The 17,361-nt window shown below is 40.9% G+C and overlaps 1 protein-coding gene across 1 annotated transcript in view; it reads left to right on the top strand.

Moving 5' to 3' along the window:
- Window positions 1–17,361, top strand: part of kcng1 (potassium voltage-gated channel, subfamily G, member 1) — a 46,797-nt gene that overhangs the window by 29,098 nt on the left and 338 nt on the right. Inside the window, exons 2-3 of the mRNA XM_063015879.1 lie at window positions 1,041–1,895; window positions 16,935–17,361. The exon at window positions 16,935–17,361 is cut by the window's right edge and continues 338 nt beyond it. Of these exons, the coding sequence (XP_062871949.1) occupies window positions 1,113–1,895; window positions 16,935–17,361 (1,210 nt within the window). The 5' untranslated portion in view covers window positions 1,041–1,112. The remainder of the gene's footprint in view (window positions 1–1,040; window positions 1,896–16,934) is intronic.

Genomic DNA, 17,361 nt, shown 5'->3' on the forward strand with positions numbered 1-17,361 from the left:
ATTGGGTCTCTGTTAATGATCCATAGCTGCCTCTGGTTTAGGGAGACTGATCAGGGGATTTAAGGAGGCCTGTGGATCAGGATGCAGGGACTATTCTGGTTCGCTATGCTATTATTCGGTTTGCCGAATTTGTTGGTTTGCTGTCAATTTATGCCTGTCTAGCTTTTTCCTTTGTCTAGTTAATGCCTTTGTCTAGTCCATGCTCTTGTCTGTTCATGTCTTGTTCGTCCAGTGAAGAAGTACGAAAAAGATTTTGGTGTGCTGTCTCTTCTTGACGATCTAATGCATAGTCTTTGCTATATGTAAAAATGCTGGCCTTCTTTTTTATTGTATAGTTTTGTTAGGTTCAAGTCTGTGGCTAAGATCTTTACTGGAGAAATGGTATCTTAAGTACGGTAACATACAATAGGGGCCAAAAATCTGAGATCACTAGTAAAATGCTTTTATTATTTTTTTTTTATATACAATACTATGTATTTTATTATAAATAATATAATTAACATAACATAGTAAAAAGTTGGATCTGAATGTGCATCCCACTATTTGTTATTATTTGGTAATGTCACATTTCTCACTCTCTCTAGTCCCATGCTGACGTCTGTGGGATGGCGTCCTCGTAACCAAGACACTGATGTGGGTACCACTGGATTTCCAACTCATAGTCACATCTCTCCATGCTTTTCGGTCTTGTTTGGTTTAGGACTAACTGTTGGTTCTTTAAATCTGATTCGATTTGCTTGGTCTAAGTTGGTGCTCTACAGTATGTTGGATTTTCCATTGGGTGGGTCGTTTTCTCAACAGGAGTTGGTTAGGTATTCCGCCCACATCCATTCTATTCTATTTTGGCCATATTTATTAACTTAAACATGTTTCTGATGAGTAGATTACAGCTATATATTGTTTTCATCTCGAGATTAAATCTTGAGGGTGCCGTTTCACATATAAATAAAGGCTGTTCTCACAGCCCAGCATTATTAACTTGCCAGTAGATATGTACTATATTTATAACGATCCCAACATTTATTTATTCTGTTGTACAGGTGATGGCCTGCTGCTGATTGCTGGCCTCCAGGCATGTAAGGTACTCTGGGCTCGAGGTGGCTGGATAAAAGATGACTTTACTGGCTGGTGATGGCTCCGACTATGATTACAGTGCCTTGAGCTGCGTCTCCGACACATCCCTGAACCCGCCACCTATCCATGAGTGTGAGACCCTTAAGGGTGTTTACTACAAACGTGCCCGCTGTCTTGCAAAGGATCCTCACCCTGATGGCATTCTCTCACCTGCTGTCCAGCGCTTAAATGCCATCATCAATGTTGGTGGCCTTCGCTACCAGTTGCCATGGAGCACGCTGGAAGACTTCCCAATGTCGCGCTTGGGCCGCCTGAGGTTGTGCTCCAGCTTCGATGAGATAATGTGTGTGTGCGATGACTACGATGTCGTACGCAATGAGTTTTTCTTCGACCGCAGCCCGTGTGCCTTCCGCTCCATTCTGACGTTCCTGCAGGCCGGCAAGCTGCGAGCATTGAGAGATACGTGTGTCCTGTCCTTTCAAGAAGAACTGCTCTACTGGGGCGTTCCTGAGGAAAAGCTGGAGTGGTGCTGCCGAAGGCGCCTGATACAGCGCGTTGAGGAGCGTGACGAGCTTGAGAGAGAGGCCGAAGAGGACGAGGAGGATGAGGATGACGGGAGCGTTGGAGGAGGAAGGGAAGGAAAACTGGACAAAGAATCTCGAATGGGACACTGCATGGCTAAACTAAGGGACATGGTGGAGAGGCCACACTCAGGACTGCCTGGAAAGATCTTTGCTTGTCTGTCGGTGCTCTTTGTCACAATCACAGCTGTCAATTTGTCCATAAGCACCATGCCTGCCATGAGGGAAGAGGAAGAGGCTGTAAGTTGCCAGAATTTCTATGAACTCTCCTTTTTAACCCTTTTGTTTAAAAGCTTTTTCTTTTACTATGAAAAATGGTTACCAAATTAGTGGAGTTACCAAATAACTAGAGATAATTTCTTAATGCGAGTCACTCTGGTGGGCATATCAAAGCTGCTGGGTCTAATTGTGCCAAAGTTAAAAAAAGAATCACATTATCAGAGATGTTTACTACTTTATTACCACTATAATTTGTTTTGTTTAGCCAGTTTTCCTATTTCCCCTAATCTAGTCATTCCGAATTACCCAGTTGTATCTTTTCTCTACTGCTGCAGACCCCTACTCTGACCAAGGAGGTCCGTACCTAACACACACCCCCTTTTACATGTATGCAGCTGCTCAACCACTTCTTTTCACCTTGCCAGTGACGGGATCACACAGAGAGCAGTATAGCAAACAGACAGGCATGCACTGCTCTCCATTATTCTCCATCTATGTGCTGATACATGTGGCCCATCAGCAGTGACCACAATTGCAGCAAAATGGGGAATGGGGAATTCCTTTGACCATACGTTCCAACAGACATAGCCAATCATGTCTGTGTAGGCAGCACAGCTGACATGTAAACTTACCCAAATACCACCATTTTCAACCATAAGAGGAGTACCAAATTCCTAAATCATGTAGTTGTCACTTAAAGGTTAAGGTACTGGACTAGTAATCAAAAGACTGCTGGTTCAAGCCCCACCACTGCCAGATTGGCACTGTTGGTCCCTTAAGAAAGATTCTTAACCCTCAGTTGCTTAGATTGTATACGGTCACACTACTGTAAGTCACTTTGGAAAAAAAAAAGCGTCTGCTAAATGCCAAAAACTGTAATTGTAAAAGTCTTTATGGAATAAAATTACATCTCACTTATAATAAATAAGACTGCAAGGCTAAATTAATCTATTTAACTACCAGGGCTGTGGTAGCTTGGTAATAAGGTACTAGACTAGTGATCAAAAGGTTGCTGGTTTAAGCTTCTAAACACCACCACCATCACCACCAAGTTGCTTCTGTTGGCTATCCTGTGTTGTCCACTAGAATCTCAAACTGGATATTAATCACAGCCAATAAACTGCCTAAATGTGCCATGTATTGGAAGGGATTCTCAAATTAGGTCCTTAGTGTTGTAATGATAGACCACTCTCAGTTTTAGGCCTTACAATAGCCCAGGGGTTCTCAACCTGCGTCCTATGAGCCACTTCTCTATTTTGGACTTATTTTAACCAAACATTATTGATTGTGTGGCCAATGGTTGCGGCCAAGTGAATAAAAGGTTGAGAACCTCTGTAACAACCCTATATTTGTCACATCTGCAGTATTTTTTTGCAAATTCCCCCCAATTTTTCTCCCAATCTAGTCATATCCAATTACCCAATTGCATTATGCTTTTTCTCTACTGATGTTGACCTCCACTCTGACTGAGGAGAGCTGTGATTAACACACGCCCCCTCCGACATGTGTGCAGTAGCCGACTGCATCTTTTCACCTGCACAAGCAGCGTTCATATGTGGATCAGCTTTGTGTATGGAGATTCACGCACTGATCTCCATTATCTCCCATCAGTGTAGGTGTCATCAGTCAGCCAGCAAAGGTTGTAATTGCAGCTGTTATGAGGAATACCCTCGCTGCAAACGTGCCAATCATCGCTCGTGTAGGCAGGCAGGCAGGTAGCTGAGATTCGAACCGATGAAATCGAGATGTCAGCTCTGGTGTGCTAGCGTGTTTTACCGCTGCTCCACCCGAGCACTACATCAGCAGTATTAAAGTCATATTTATTTAACGGCAATTTCTAAGGTGACTCTACCATATACAGTGCCTTGCCAAAAAATTAACCACTATAGTGTTTTTCCAGTTCTGTTGCACTATGAACTGGAAATACGTGGGTTCCACTGGGTCTATTTACCCCTTTTGCTATGAAACCTCTGAATGAGATCTGGTTCAACCATTTAACTTCAGAAGTCCCATAATCACTTGATTCATGTCCAGTTGTGTGCGAGCAAAGCATGTGTTACATGATTAGTAGAAATATATCTGTCTGTAGGATCACTAACAGACATCCCAAATCTCCCGGAAGTTCCGGGAGTCTCCCGCATATACATAGCGGCTCCCTGATGCTCGCAAGTCAGATAAAATATCTCGGAATCTAGAACGAGTGACATATGCACACGTGCGCGCGCACGCAGGCAGCACAGACTTTTTTCCACATTGCGTATTCAATCCGTTATCTGATATACAATGTAGCGCACTGTGTAGGGAACATAAATCAATTGTCTAATATACTGTCTAGTGCACTACATAGGGACCATAAATCTATGATCGAATATACAATCTAGGGCACTATGTAGGGAACATAATTATGTAATACACTATCTAGTGCACTATGTAAGGAACATAAATCATCATCTAGTTATACTTTCTAGTGCACTATGTAGTGAACATGAATGCGTTATGTAATACACTATCTAGTGCACTATGTAGGGAACATAAATCATCATCTAGTTATACTTTCTAGTGCACTATGTAGTGAACATGAATGCGTTATGTAATACACTATCTAGTGCACTATGTAGGGAACATAAATCATCATCTAGTTATACTTTCTAGTGCACTATGTAGTGAACATGAATGCGTTATCTAATACACTATCTAGTGCACTATGTAAGGAACACAAATCATTATCTAGTTATACTTTCTAGTGCACTATGTAGTGAACATGAATGCATTATCTAATACACTATCTAGTTAGTGCACTATGTAGGGAACATAAATCATCATCTAGTTATACTTTCTAGTGCACTATGTAGTGAACATGAATGCGTTATCTAATACACTATCTAGTGCACTATATAGGGAACCTAAATTCATTAACTAATACGCTACCTAAAGCATTATGTAAGAAACATAAGTCTATTATCTAGTACACTATCTAGTGCACTAAGTAAGGAACATAAATTATTTTTCTAATATACAAACTAGTGCACTATGTAGGGAACATTAATCTATTATCTTTCACACTCTCTAGTGCACTATGTAGTACACATTAATGTGTTTGACGAACAGTTAGCTTAGTAGCTCAGTTAGCAGCTCCTAAAAGTTCTGTTATCACCCATATCCTTTGATGTGTGCGAGAGGTTTTTTAGTTTTGTGTGTGTGGGGGGGTTGAGTACCTCCCTGAAATGAGTTTTTGCAACTTGGGATGTCTGCACTAAGCAAGCAACACGAAGACCATGCAGCTCTCCAAAGAGGCCAGAGTCAAAATTGTAGAGAAGTATATACCAGAGTTAGGCTTTACTTTAGTTTTTTCATCTTGTCTATGTGATCAGTGACTAATTAAGCTTTTTTAAGCTCTAAACCAGGGGTCATACACAGTGCTGAGCTGCATTGCACTCGTCAAAGTGTAGGTGATAAGATGCATACGGTATTCTGCCCACGTGTCGGAGGGGGCGTGGGTTAGCTTTGGTCTCCTCAATCAGAGCGGGGATTGGCATTGGTGGAGAGGAAGCATGACGCGATGGGGCAATTGGACGCGTTAAAAAGGGAGAAAAAGGGGAGAAAATGCAACAACAAAAGGTCATGTTTACCCGCCACGCTGATTTAAGAGTAAATACAATTATGCTGTTTCAAAGGTGTTTCGGGGTCGCACCTTATTGGTTGGATCCTTACTTGTGGAAAAACGTATGCTAGATAAGTAGGCTAATCAAGGAGTCAGCTTTATTAAGAGTTCATTTCAACCAGAGTAGAAGATTTGTATGGATTTATTCAACAAAAAGACAGAACTGTGTGTGCTGCAAAAGAGTATTAGTCGGACCTTGAGTGTGCGCTGCCATTCTGAGACAAAACAGCAAAGCTTATTTAAGAACGGAACAGAATCAATCAAACAAGCAATTTCAAGGTACTAAGGGCAGACAATTGTTCTTCAAAATTTAAGCCAGGGTAAAAGTTTTGTTTTCACTGTATTGCTAAACAAGCCCTTTAATGGATATGGATAATGCACTTGCTAGCCAAAAGTATTTGGACATCTGACCATGAACTTGTTTGTCCCATTTAAAAAACAAATGGTATTAAATACATCATTTCAGATATAACAGATAATAGTTAAAATTTTAAACTGGATCCTAAACTGCACAGGAAGCCAGTGTAGAGATCTTAACAGTGGGGTTATGTGACACCATCTATTTGAGCTAGTAAATAATCTAGCAGCAGCATTCTGTATTGACTGCAACCGATCACAAGCAGACATACTAAGAGCAGAAAACAGGGCATTGCAGTAGTCAGTACGAGATTAAATAAAAGCATGTATACGTAATCATCTCTAGGTCAGCATTTGAAACTATAGATCTCAATTTGCTAATATTTCTTAAATGAAAACAACAAGATCTAGTCAGCTGTTTAGCATGTGTGTCAAATAACAAAGACTGATTAAAAACAACACCCAGATTTCTGAAATCTGAATGGACAGCAGAGGAGAGAGATCCAAGACCATTTTCAATCAAGGGAGTCACCTTATCAGGGGCAATAATCATGACCGCAGTCTTTTCTGCATTGAGCTGTAAAAATTTTTTTGCTGTCCAGTCCCTAATAGCACCTACACAGTCCATGAGCCTACTTAGACTATGCAACTCCTTGTGGCCCCAAAACTGAACCTTGTGGAACACCACAAAGTAGTGGAACAGAATCGGACCCAACAACTCCAATAGTCACAGCAAAGCTTCTCTCAGTCAAATATGATTTAAACCAGTCTAGCGCTATGCCTGATATGCCCACCCAGTCACGTAACCTATCTAGCAAAATCTGATGGTCTACAGTATCAAACGCAGAGCTGAGGTCAAGGTACAGTGGGGTCAAAAAGTATTTAGTCAGCCACTGATTGTGCAAATTCTCCTACTTAGAAAGATGAGAGAGGTCTGTAATTTTCATCATAGGTACACTTCAACTATAAGATTTCTGGCTCTCACAGACCTGTAACTTCTTCTTTAAGAAGCTCTTCTGTACTCCACTCGTTACCTGTATTAATGGCACCTGTTTGACCTCGTTATCTGTATAAAAGACACCTGTCCACAGCCTCAAACAGTCAGACTCCAAACTCAACCATGGCCAAGACAAAAGAGCTGTCGAAGGACACCAGGAAGAAAATTGTAGACCTGCACAAGGCTGGAAAGAGTGAATCTACAATAGGCAAGCAGGTTGGTGTGAATAAATCAACTGTGGGAGCAACTGTAAGAAAATGGAAGACATACAAGACCATTGATAATCTCCCTCGATCTGGGGCCCCACGCAAGATCTCGTCCCGTGGGGTCAAAATGATCATGAGAACGGTGAGCAAAAATCCCAGAACTACACGGAGGGACCTGATGAATGACCTGCAGAGAGCTGGGACCAAAGTAACAAAGGCTACCATCAGTAACACACTACGCCGAGAGGGACTCAAATCCTGCAGTGCCAGGCGTGTCCCCCTGCTTAAGCCAGTACATGTCCAGGCCCGTCTGAAGTTTGCCAGAGAGCATATGGATGATCCAGAAGAGGATTGGGAGAATATCATGTGGTCAGATGAAACCAAAATGGAACTTTTTGGTAAAAACTCAACTCGTCGTGTTTGGAGTAAGAAGAATGCTGAAGAACACCATACCTACTGTGAAGCATGAGGGTGGAAACATCATGCTTTGGGGCTGTTTTTCTGCAAAGGGGACAGGACGACTGATCCGTGTTAAGGGAAGAATGAATGGGGCCATGTATCATGAGATTTTAAGCCAAAACCTCCTTCCATCAGTGAGAGCATTGAAGATGGAACGTGGCTGGGTCTTCCAGCATGACAATGATCCCAAACACACCGCTCGGGCAACGCTCCGTAAAAGCATTTCAAGGTCCTGGAGTGGCCTAGCCAGTCTCCAGACCTCAACCCCATAGAAAATTTGTGGAGGGAGTTGAAAGTCCGTGTTGCCCAGCGACAGCCCCAAAACATCACTGCTCTAGAGGAGATCTGCATGGAGGAATGGGCCAAAATACCAGCTACAGTGTGTGCAAACCTGGTGAAGACTTACAGGAAACGTTTGACCTCTGTCATTGCCAACAAAGGTTATGTTACAAAGTATTGAGTTGAACTTTTGTTATTGACCAAATACTTATTTTCCACCATAATTTACAAATAAATTCTTAAAAAATCCTACAATGTGATTTCCTGGATTTTTTTTCTCATTTTGTCTCTCATAGTTGAAGTGTACCTATGATGAAAATTACAGACCTCTCTCTTCTCTCTAAGTAGGAGAACTTGCACAATCAGTGGCTGACTAAATACTTTTTGGCCCCACTGTATGTAGTTTGCAAATAGATTTTGAGATTGAGTAAATGAAACTCAGCTTATGTTATGATTAAAACCGAACCTACTTTTAAGTTCAATTTAATTTAACAAAACCTGAATTTACAGTTCATTATTTGTGTGTTTCTAAGAGGTAAAAGTCATGTGATCTGTGTCGTAAAAATTCAGAGACAAGAAGATTTTTTAGAAAGACCAAACTAGTCTGGATCTGAACAACCTCAGTCATTCGGCTCTCAAATGGCACCACGGTAATGTGTTTGCACTTTAGACAATAGCAGCTTTAAAGCCCAACAATACCATCGCCATCCATGACTCAATCTGAGTCAATCACAACCTGTCACTGTAGCAATACATTAATAAATAAGCATCGAGCATGAAGTGGTCGCCTCAGGGACTACGCACTGCTCACTGAATATTTACCATTTTATTCTGAAACCCTTTGTAAAGCCCCAGGATATGATTTAATGTTTTCCCTGCTTCCAAGTATGGTACAAATTAAAAAACATTATTATTTTTGAATGCTAAATGGGTTGTCAATATTGTCTAAAATTTAAAGACTAAATTAAATGAACTCAGTCATTGAAAAGGCTTAAACATATTTAAAGACTTGATACTGAACTGAGATACCACCATACTGTCATTAGTTGGTCTTTACAATGAGCTAATATTTACATGCTCCACATATGTCTACAAGCTGTTTTGATGTCTAATTATAATGAACTATTTATATCTACCTATTTTATTTGCCTGTCTACTACAAGCTATTTCCATGAATAGTGATGTTTTCCAGGAATACTGCAGCATGACAGGTGTTTTTAAATAAAAATAATAATAATAATGTGGTGCAGTGTAGCACAGGAAACACGACACAAGTCTTATTTATTTATATAGCACTTTTTACAATGAACATTGTCTCAAAGCAACTTTACGGAATCCAGGACCAACAGACCAAAAACCACTGTTCAGCAAGCCAAGGGCAACAGTGACATGGAAAAACTGCCCTAAAATGACAGGAAGAAACCTTGAGAGGAACCAGACTCAGCAGGGACCCCCAATCCTTCCTGGGTAGCTTGGAGGATAATTTAAATAAATAGCATTTACACAAATCATACACACACAAAATTAAATTGAACAGAAAGTTATAACTAGCAAAAAATAATTGGAGTTCTTCATTGTTCAGTCCAGTCTGTGATAAAGTCCATTGTAAGTTCTGGTGCAAACACGCCAGGTACCCATCACATCTAGTAGTCTAGTAGTAGTTTCTAGTAAAGACTGCAGTCTCGACTTGCAGTCTTTAACCTCGAGAGGGTGAACAGGTTTCCGTCAGAACCACCTCGGTGTAAAACAACAGAAGATTTACAAGAGTTACAGTGTGAAATCGTTAAGAGTAAAATATCAGTTTTACAGAGAGTAGCTTTAGACTCCGGCACCCCTAATTATTACAGCATAACTAAAAGTTAGAGCGAGCAGGTGACAAGGTCAGGAACTCCCAAGCTCTGCGCCTTTGTCTATATTTGGGGTGGGCAGCTCCGGTCCTAGAGGCGAGAAGTCAGATGCAGCCAGAGGCCAACATGCAGCGTCAGTAAATCTGACAAACATGAGAGCACCAGACTGCCCAAACCCCAGACGTACCAAAATAGTAAATAAATATGTTTTTACTTGAACATTCAGACTGTGTCCGAGTCCCGGACAGCGGCAGGAAGATTATTTCAAAGTTGTGGAGCTTTGTAAGAAAATGCTCTTCCTCCAGCCGTGATCTTTTTAATTCTAGGAACTATAAGTAACCCTGCATCTTGTGAATGAAGGTCTTAATAATAAACCTGTTATCCAGTGGAACATAGATAACATAGAAAACACAGTAGGGAACTAAACAAGGATGCTGATCAAGGGTTGATGGGAAACAAATGATAAGGAACAAATCAGAACAAAGGGCGGTGACATGACGTTCATACGGAAACCAAAACAAAACGTCACATCATAGGGAGACGTCATAGGGAGAGACTGGAACTGTGACTGGAATTCAGCCGTCTCGTATGCTAATTTAATTTGAGGGACTCTAATCCAGATTGGCATAATTCAGAAGAATAATTGATATGGTTGCTAAGAGAAACAAAGAACATGATAACAGTGAATGTACTTGTAGTGTTTACTAGCTATTAGCAAACCATTACTAAGAATAAAGTGATAAGAATTAAGTGATGTAATGTGCAGGCAGCCATTCAAGAGCTGCTCCATATTTGGAGTCGTGTCCCTCTGCACGACCTAGTCTGGCCAGCAGTTTGGGCACGGAGGTGCAGTAGCATGTTAATTTGTCAACCTCTCTCAGTTGACAATCACCTGTGCTTTGTATCCCTTTGTATCACATGCCCCCTCCGACACGTGTGCAGTAGCCGACTGCGTCTTTTCACCTGCATGAGGTGAGTTCATATGCCAATCAGCTTTGTGCACGGAGAGCCACACCCTGATCAGCATTATTCCTTGACTCCATCAAGACGCCATCAAGCAGCCAGCAGAGGTCGTAATTCGCTCAGTCATGAGGAGTCCCTATCCGGCTCATCCAACCCTATGAATCCTATGATTCGATACCCAGAGCTGAGATTCGATACGACGTATTAGAAACCCCAGCTCTGGTGTGCTAGTGTGTTTTACCGCTGTGCCACCTGAACAGCACTCTATTGATACTTCAAAATGTGGGCACAGGACAACAAAGCAAAGGGAACAAACTAATATCCACATCTATTATTTTATCTAGTTACCTAATTTATCTAGTTTTTGAAAACATGGCTTTTTCTACAGCAGTTCTGGTAAATGTATTTAGTTTAATACATCACTGCAGGACCACTTAAGCTATTTCCACATTTGTGGGAGTTTGTTTCATAACACAGCAGCTTTTGTCTGAAGTAAAAATCAAAGGCAGCGCTAGGACGCGAGCTGGCTGTAATTTACTGCAGGACAGGGATGTGAACATATATGCATTTTTCAAAAACAGCTTTACAGTGATTTGGGTTTAGACCTCAGTTACAAAACCAAAGATGAATGTTGTAGGAAAAAAATACTGAGAAAGAAAACACCAATAGAAACTGTGGTAAAAACGAGGATAGTAATATAAAAGGGTATAAAGGGTTAAAGTTTAAAATCTTTACTGATATAAATTGTGTAATATACTTAACAATGGTCACTGAAAACCAAAATCATCAACCCACTGAGGGCTGGATTCAAAATCACACCAAAAATCATTGGCATTACTTGAATTGCCTGTATGCATACCCAGACATCCCAAGTTGCAAAAACTCATTTCAGGAAGGTACCCCCGGACCCGGACCTCGACCCCGACCCCCTGAAAGCAGGCTAAAAAAGTATGTAGAGAAACAGATAGATTACAGTCAGTAATTGTAGAACTTTAAAGTGCTTCCATGTGGTAAGTGGAGCTGATGAAATGGACAGTGAGTGTAAAAACAAGGAGGTGGTTTTTTTAAACAAAAATTTGTGTTCATTATACAGTATATATATATATAATGGCAAGTCGAACAGGACATATATAGCAAACACTGATATATATGGAATGAAACTCGATATATATATTTAAAATAAAAACTGATATATACAGTGTATCACAAAAGTGAGTACACCCCTCACATTTCTGCAGATATTTAAGTATATCTTTTCATGGGACAACACTGACAAAATGACACTTTGACACAATGAAAAGTAGTCTGTGTGCAGCTTATATAACAGTGTACATTTATTCTTCCCTCAAAATAACTCAATATACAGCCATTAATGTCTAAACCACCGGCAACAAAAGTGAGTACACCCCTTAGTGAAAGTTCCTAAAGTGTCAATATTTTGTGTGGCCACCATTATTTCCCAGAACTGCCTTAACTCTCCTGGGCATGGAGTTTACCAGAGCTTCACAGGTTTCCACTGGAATGCTTTTCCACTCCTCCATGACGACATCACGGAGCTGGCGGATATTCGAGACTTTGCGCTCCTCCACCTTCCGCTTGAGGATGCCCCAAAGATGTTCTATTGGGTTTAGGTCTGGAGACATGCTTGGCCAGTCCATCACCTTTACCCTCAGCCTCTTCAATAAAGCAGTGGTCGTCTTAGAGGTGTGTTTGGGGTCATTATCATGCTGGAACACTGCCCTGCGACCCAGTTTCCGGAGGGAGGGGATCATGCTCTGCTTCAGTATTTCACAGTACATATTGGAGTTCATGTGTCCCTCAATGAAATGTAACTCCCCAACACCTGCTGCACTCATGCAGCCCCAGACCATGGCATTCCCACCACCATGCTTGACTGTAGGCATGACACACTTATCTTTGTACTTCTCACCTGATTGCCGCCACACATGCTTGAGACCATCTGAACCAAACAAATTAATCTTGGTCTCATCAGACCATAGGACATGGTTCCAGTAATCCATGTCCTTTGTTGCCATGTCTTCAGCAAACTGTTTGCGGGCTTTCTTGTGTAGAGACTTCAGAAGAGGCTTCCTTCTGGGGTGACAGCCATGCAGACCAATTTGATGTAGTGTGCGGCGTATGGTCTGAGCACTGACAGGCTGACCCCCCACCTTTTCAATCTCTGCAGCAATGCTGACAGCACTCCTGCGCCTATCTTTCAAAGACAGCAGTTGGATGTGACGCTGAGCACGTGCACTCAGCTTCTTTGGACGACCAGCGTGAGGTCTGTTCTGAGTGGACCCTGCTCTTTTAAAACGCTGGATGATCTTTGGCCACTGTGCTGCAGCTCAGTTTCAGGGTGTTGGCAATCTTTTTGTAGCCTTGGCCATCTTCATGTAGCGCAACAATTCGTCTTTTAAGATCCTCAGAGAGTTCTTTGCCATGAGGTGCCATGTTGGAACTTTCAGTGACCAGTATGAGAGAGTGTGAGAGCTGTACTACTAAATTGAACACACCTGCTCCCTATGCACACCTGAGACCTAGTAACACTAACAAATCACATGACATTTTGGAGGGAAAATGACAAGCAGTGCTCAATTTGGACATTTAGGGGTGTAGTCTCTTAGGGGTGTACTCACTTTTGTGATACACTGTATATATGAAAGGAAAACTGATATATATAAAATGAAACTTAATATATATGGAATAAAAACTGATATATATATGGAATGAAAACTGATATATAAAATTAAACTTGATATATATAAAATGAAACTCGATATAAAATGAAACTCGATATATATAAAATGAAACTCTCTCTCTCTCTCTCTCTCTCTCTCTCTCTCTCTCTCTATATATATATATATATATATATATATATATATATATATATATATATATATATATACAGTGGGGCCAAAAAGTATTTAGTCAGCCGCTGATTGTGCAAGTTCTCCTACTTAGAAAGATGAGAGAGGTCTGTAATTTTCATCATAGGTACACTTCAACTATGAGAGACGAAATGAGAAAAAAAAAATCCAGGAAATCACATTGTAGGATTTTTTAAGAATTTATTTGTAAATTATGGTGGAAAATAAGTATTTGGTCAATAACAAAAGTTCAACTCAATACTTTGTAACATAACCTTTGTTGGCAATGACAGAGGTCAAGCGTTTCCTGTAAGTCTTCACCAGGTTTGCACACACTGTAGCTGGTATTTTGGCCCATTCCTCCATGCAGATCTCCTCTAGAGCAGTGATGTTTTGGGGCTGTCGCTGGGCAACACGGACTTTCAACTTCCTCCACAAATGTTCTATGGGGTTGAGGTCTGGAGACTGGCTAGGCCACTCCAGGACCTTGAAATGCTTTTTACGGAGCCACTTCTTCGTTGCCCGAGCGGTGTGTTTGGGATCATTATCATGCTGGAAGACCCAGCCACGTTCCATCTTCAATGCTCTCACTGATGGAAGGAGGTTTTGGCTTAAAATCTCATGATACATGGCCCCGTTCATTCTTCCCTTAACACGGATCAGTCGTCCTGTCCCCTTTGCAGAAAAACAGCCCCAAAGCATGATGTTTCCACAGCATTTCATGCTTCACAGTAGGTATGGTGTTCTTGGGATGCAACTCAGCATTCTTCTTCCTCCAAACACGACGAGTTGAGTTTTTACCAAAAAGTTCCATTTTGGTTTCATCTGACCACATGATATTCTCCCAATCCTCTTCTGGATCATCCATATGCTCTCTGGCAAACTTCAGACGGGCCTGGACATGTACTGGCTTAAGCAGGGGGACACGCCTGGCACTGCAGGATTTGAGTCCCTCTCGACGTAGTGTGTTACTGATGGTAGCCTTTGTTACTTTGGTCCCAGCTCTCTGCAGGTCATTCATCAGGTCCCTCTGTGTAGTTCTGGGATTTTTGCTCACCGTTCTCATGATCATTTTGACCCCACGGGATGAGATCTTGCGTGGGGCCCCAGATCGAGGGAGATTATCAATGGTCTTGTATGTCTTCCATTTTCTTACAATTGCTCCCACAGTTGATTTATTCACACCAACCTACTTGCCTATTGTAGATTCACTCTTCCCAGCCTGGTGCAGGTCTACAATTTTCTTCCTGGTGTCCTTCGACAGCTCTTTGGTCTTGGCCATGGTTGAGTTTGGAGTCTGACTGTTTGAGGCTGTGGACAGGTGTCTTTTATACAGATAATGAGGTCAAACAGGTGCCATTAATACAGGTAACGAGTAGAGTACAGAAGAGCTTCTTAAAGAAGAAGTTACAGGTCTGTGAGAGCCAGAAATCTTGCTTGTTTGTGGGTGACCAAATACTTATTTTCCACCATAATTTACAAATAAATTCTTTAAAAATCCTACAATGTGATTTCCTGGATTTTTTTTTTCTCATTTTGTCTCTCATAGTTGAAGTGTACCTATGATGAAAATTACAGACCTCTCATCTTTCTAAGTAGGAGAACTTGCACAATCAGTGGCTGACTAAGTACTTTTTGGCCCCACTGTATATATATGGAATGAAAACTGATATATATAAAATGAAACTTGATATATATAAAGATATATATATATATATAATAATATATAAAATATGGGACATTGTAGCCTAGTGGTTAAGGTACTGGACTAGTAACCAGAAGGTTGATGGTTCAAGCCCCACCACTGCCAGGTTGCTGCTGTTAGGTCCTTGAGCAAGGCCCTTAACCCTCAATTGCTTAGACTGTATACAGTCACAGTAATGTAAGTCGCTTTGGATAAAAGCATCTGCTAAATGCTGAAAATGTAAATGTAAAATGAAACTCGATATATATGGAATGAAAAGTGATATATATAAAATAAAACTTGATATATATGGAATGTAAACTGATATATATAAAATAAAACTCGATATATATGGAATGAAAAGTGATATATATAAAATAAAACTCGATATATATGGAATGAAAACTCAGTAAATCAGTATTCATTCCATATGTACCGGGTTTTATTATATATATATATATATATATTAGTTGTATTCCATATATATCAGTGTTTGCTATATATTTCCTGTTTGGCTTGCCATAATACATATATAATATATATATATATAAATTATCGCATTTGTATCAAATCCAAACAAACGAAAACAGTTTTCATTTAGGCATTTTATGAATTTAGGAAGTAGAAGATTATAGTGTGTGCCGGTGCCGTGATCTTTTTAGGTTCTGCCTCCCTCTGCTGGTTTCCATTTTATTTGCACTATAATTTTACTGTTTACAAGCCATCTTTGGTCATCTTTAACCAAAAACCATTTATTTTAATAATAAAGTTTGGACAGTATGGAAAATGCAAATACAAAACGCAGTGTTTCCTACATTTACATTTGACTTTTATTTCATTGCCGGTAAGAATACACAATAATACATGTTTTGTCTTGTCAGCTTAATTCATTTGTTAATATTCGTGCATTTCAGGCCTGAAAAACTTTCCAAAAAGGTTGTGATAGGGTCATTTAGGCAGGAAAAATTATGTGTTTTCAAACAGGTGATGTCAACAAGTAATTGTAATCATTGTAATTCTTATTGTAATCAAACAAAAGCAGCATCCACAAAAGGCTGAGTCTCTGAGGAGTAAAGATTGGCAGAGGATCTTCCCATCTAGAAAAGTATTGAATTTAATTGAATTAAGGGTGCAAGCTTAATGAAACTGAACACCTGTGATCATCAGAATGCACTGCATCAAGAAATGTTATTCATCGATAGCTATTATAGTCACATTGGCAAGGGATTACTTTGGCAAACATTTGTCAAGCACTACAATGCAGTATGGAGTCTTATGTTAACCATGACCAGAAGCGGATATCAGTTCTCTGGACTCAGAGGCATCAGATATGGACCGCCACATTGTGAAACCTGTATTGTGGATACCTCTATGTGATCTTTTCTTCTGACAAGACTTTGAAGTATGTCTGTGGGAATTTGTGCCCTTTGTAAAGCTGGTCACTGATGTTGGTAAAGAAAGCCTCACTTGATGTTCCAGTTCATTCCTGGAACCTGGGCTGAGGTCAGGGCTTTGTGCAGGTCACTGGAGCTTCTCTAAACCAAGCTTTTCTTTATGTCTTTATAGAGCTTGCTTTGTGTGCAGGGGCACAGTTACATGAACACAAGAGGGCCTTCCCTAAACTGTTGCTGCAAAGACGAAAGCATATATTTTCCTTTATATAATTGATATTAGTATATAACCACTTATTTTATTGTATTACTTCATTATACTAATTACTGTCTTTCTATATTTTAGGGCAAGTGCTCCCAGATGTGCTACAACATCTTCATCGTGGAGACAGTGTGTGTGGCATGGTTTTCACTGGAGTTCACACTGCGCTTCATTCAGGATCGCAGTAAGCTGGCCTTCCTCCGACGCCCGCTCAATCTGATCGACGTGGTGGCTATCTTGCCCTACTACATCACCCTGGCTGTAGATGGCACCTCTTCAGGCTCCGGTAATAGTTATCTGGACAAAGTAGGGCTTGTCCTTCGCATCCTGCGTGCCCTGCGCATCCTCTACGTGATGCGCCTAGCCAGGCATTCACTCGGACTCCAGACGCTGGGACTCACGGCACGCCGGTGCACGCGCGAGTTCGGCCTGCTGCTGCTTTTTCTGTGTGTAGCCATCGCGCTCTTCTCTCCACTCCTGTACCTTATTGAGAACGAGGTGGCTTCCACAA

The sequence above is a fragment of the Trichomycterus rosablanca genome, chromosome 19, assembly GCF_030014385.1.
Source record: "Trichomycterus rosablanca isolate fTriRos1 chromosome 19, fTriRos1.hap1, whole genome shotgun sequence".
NCBI classification, from domain to species: Eukaryota; Metazoa; Chordata; class Actinopteri; order Siluriformes; family Trichomycteridae; genus Trichomycterus; species Trichomycterus rosablanca.